General features: G+C 40.2%; 1 protein-coding gene across 1 annotated transcript; it reads right to left on the bottom strand.

Annotated features, from left to right (window-relative positions):
* Positions 1-210: 210 nt before the first annotated feature.
* Positions 211-1,785, bottom strand: LOC149043797 (uncharacterized). Its single transcript, XM_089209950.1, has 3 exons — positions 1,780-1,785; positions 510-1,548; positions 211-326 (listed from the first exon to the last, which is right to left on the bottom strand). The coding sequence occupies exons 1-3, from the start codon at positions 1,783-1,785 to the stop codon at positions 211-213; spliced, it is 1,161 nt and encodes a 386-aa protein (XP_089066076.1).
* Positions 1,786-2,010: the final 225 nt, after the last annotated feature.

Raw genomic sequence — 2,010 nt, 5'->3', positions numbered from 1 at the left:
TATACATTTCAATCGACTAGTAACGTCTAGCGCAAAATAGTTTACCGTCGTTTCTTTCAATTTTGGTTCATTTTGCCAAACTGAAATTATAAGTCACGCCTAATAAAATATAATTTCAACTGATGCTGACATCATACACTTCATCTGAAGAAGGAAACATTCCCTATCTTCGAACATTTGCTCAAAACATCAGGAACAACGACGAAGGTCCTAAGCTTTTTGAAGATACCGCTGACTAGCATGCGTGTTGATCGCTTTGAGAGTTGTGAGGTTCCAGACCTCGTCTGGTCGCTTATCCCCTTGAAGAAACACTTCTACAGCCAGTGCTAAAGAATTTTATTACAGTTTTTATTCAGTATAATGAAGGGCTGGAAATTAAACTAACAAGAACTCCGCTTTTAGTTTTGGCTAAACTTATGTATTATAATTGAGAGGCAAATTCAAATTGGTTAGCGTCTTGTTGACTTTGATTGCTTCAGCAATAGATGTAGCACCGGCAACACGAATACCATTCCCAGACAAATCCAGATTGGTTAGCGTCTTGTTAACTTTGATTGCCCCGGCAATAAACGAAGCACCTGTATCACTGATACCATTGCGAGACAAATTCAAATTGGCAAGAGTCTCGTTGACTTTGATTGCCTCAGCAATAAATGTAGCACCGGCATCACTAATAAAATTGCAAGACAAATTCAAATTGGTTAGTGTCTTGTTAACTTTGATTGCTTCAGCAATAGATGTAGCACCGGCAACACGAATACCATTCCTAGACAAATCCAAATTGGTTAGCGTCTTGTTGACTTTGATTGCCTCAGCGATAGATGTAGCACCGGCAACACAAATACCATTCTGAGACAAATCCAAATTCGTTAGCATCTTGTTGACTTTGATTGCCTCAGCAATAAATGTAGCACCGGCATCACTAATAAAATTGCCAGACAAATCCAAATTGGTTAGTGTCTTGTTAACTTTGATTGCTTCAGCAATAGATGTAGCACCGGCAACACGAATACCATTCTCAGACAAATTCAAATTGGTTAGCGTCTTGTTGACTTTGATTGCCTCAGCGATAGATGTAGCACCGGCAACACAAATACCATTCTCAGACAAATCCAAATTCGTTAGTATCTTGTTGACTTTAATTGCCTCATCAATAGATGTAGCACCGGCTTCACTAATACCATATAGAGACAAATCCAAATTTGTTTGCGTCTTGTTGACTTTGATTCCCTTAGCAATAGATGTAGTAACGGCTTCCCTGATACGATTGCGAGACAAATTCAAATTGGTTAGCGTCTTGTTGACTTTAATTGCCTCAGCAATAGATGTAGCACCAGTATTACAAATACCATTGCGAGATAAATTCAAATTGGTAAGAGTCTTGTTGGCTTTGATTGCCTCAGCAATAGATGTAGCACCAGTATTGCTAATACCATTGTAAGACAAATCCAAATTGGTTAGAGTCTCGTTGACTTTGAGTGCCTCAGCAATAGATGTGGCACCAGCAACAAAAATAACATCAAGATCAAGATAATGTGGCCAGTGTATCTACCAGTATGTATGTAGATCAGTCTAGAGGGTCTGTGTTGTTGCAGACGGCAACCGCTGAAGTTGTGCGTCCAGTTAATGACACTTCTTCCCTAAGTGTTCGCCTGGTATTTGACTCATGCAGTCAGAGATCTTACATAACTAAGAACCTTAAAGACAGACTGAAGTTACCAGTGATTGGTAGAGAGTCACTTCTGATTAAAACTTTTGGTGAGTCTGATGCCAGACTACGAACATGCGAAATTGTTCAAGTGGGTATCAAAACCATGTGTGATGCAATTGTCTACATACAAGTCTATGTGGTACCAGTCATATGTGGCCCCCTGACCCAACAACCCACAGAGCTCGCTCAGTCTAGCTGTGAACATCTGCACGGCCTCTCTTTAGCCGACAGGTGTGGTAGTGGAGATCTGCCTATCAGTATTCTCATTGGTGCTGATCATTATTGGTCATTGGTCGAAG

This window comes from Pocillopora damicornis, chromosome 6, assembly GCF_964200805.1.
Source record: "Pocillopora damicornis chromosome 6, jaPocDami1.2, whole genome shotgun sequence".
Classification (NCBI taxonomy): Eukaryota; Metazoa; Cnidaria; class Anthozoa; order Scleractinia; family Pocilloporidae; genus Pocillopora; species Pocillopora damicornis.
The sequence above is the reverse complement of the archived record's forward strand: the minus strand, read 5'-3'. Positions and strand labels throughout refer to the sequence as shown.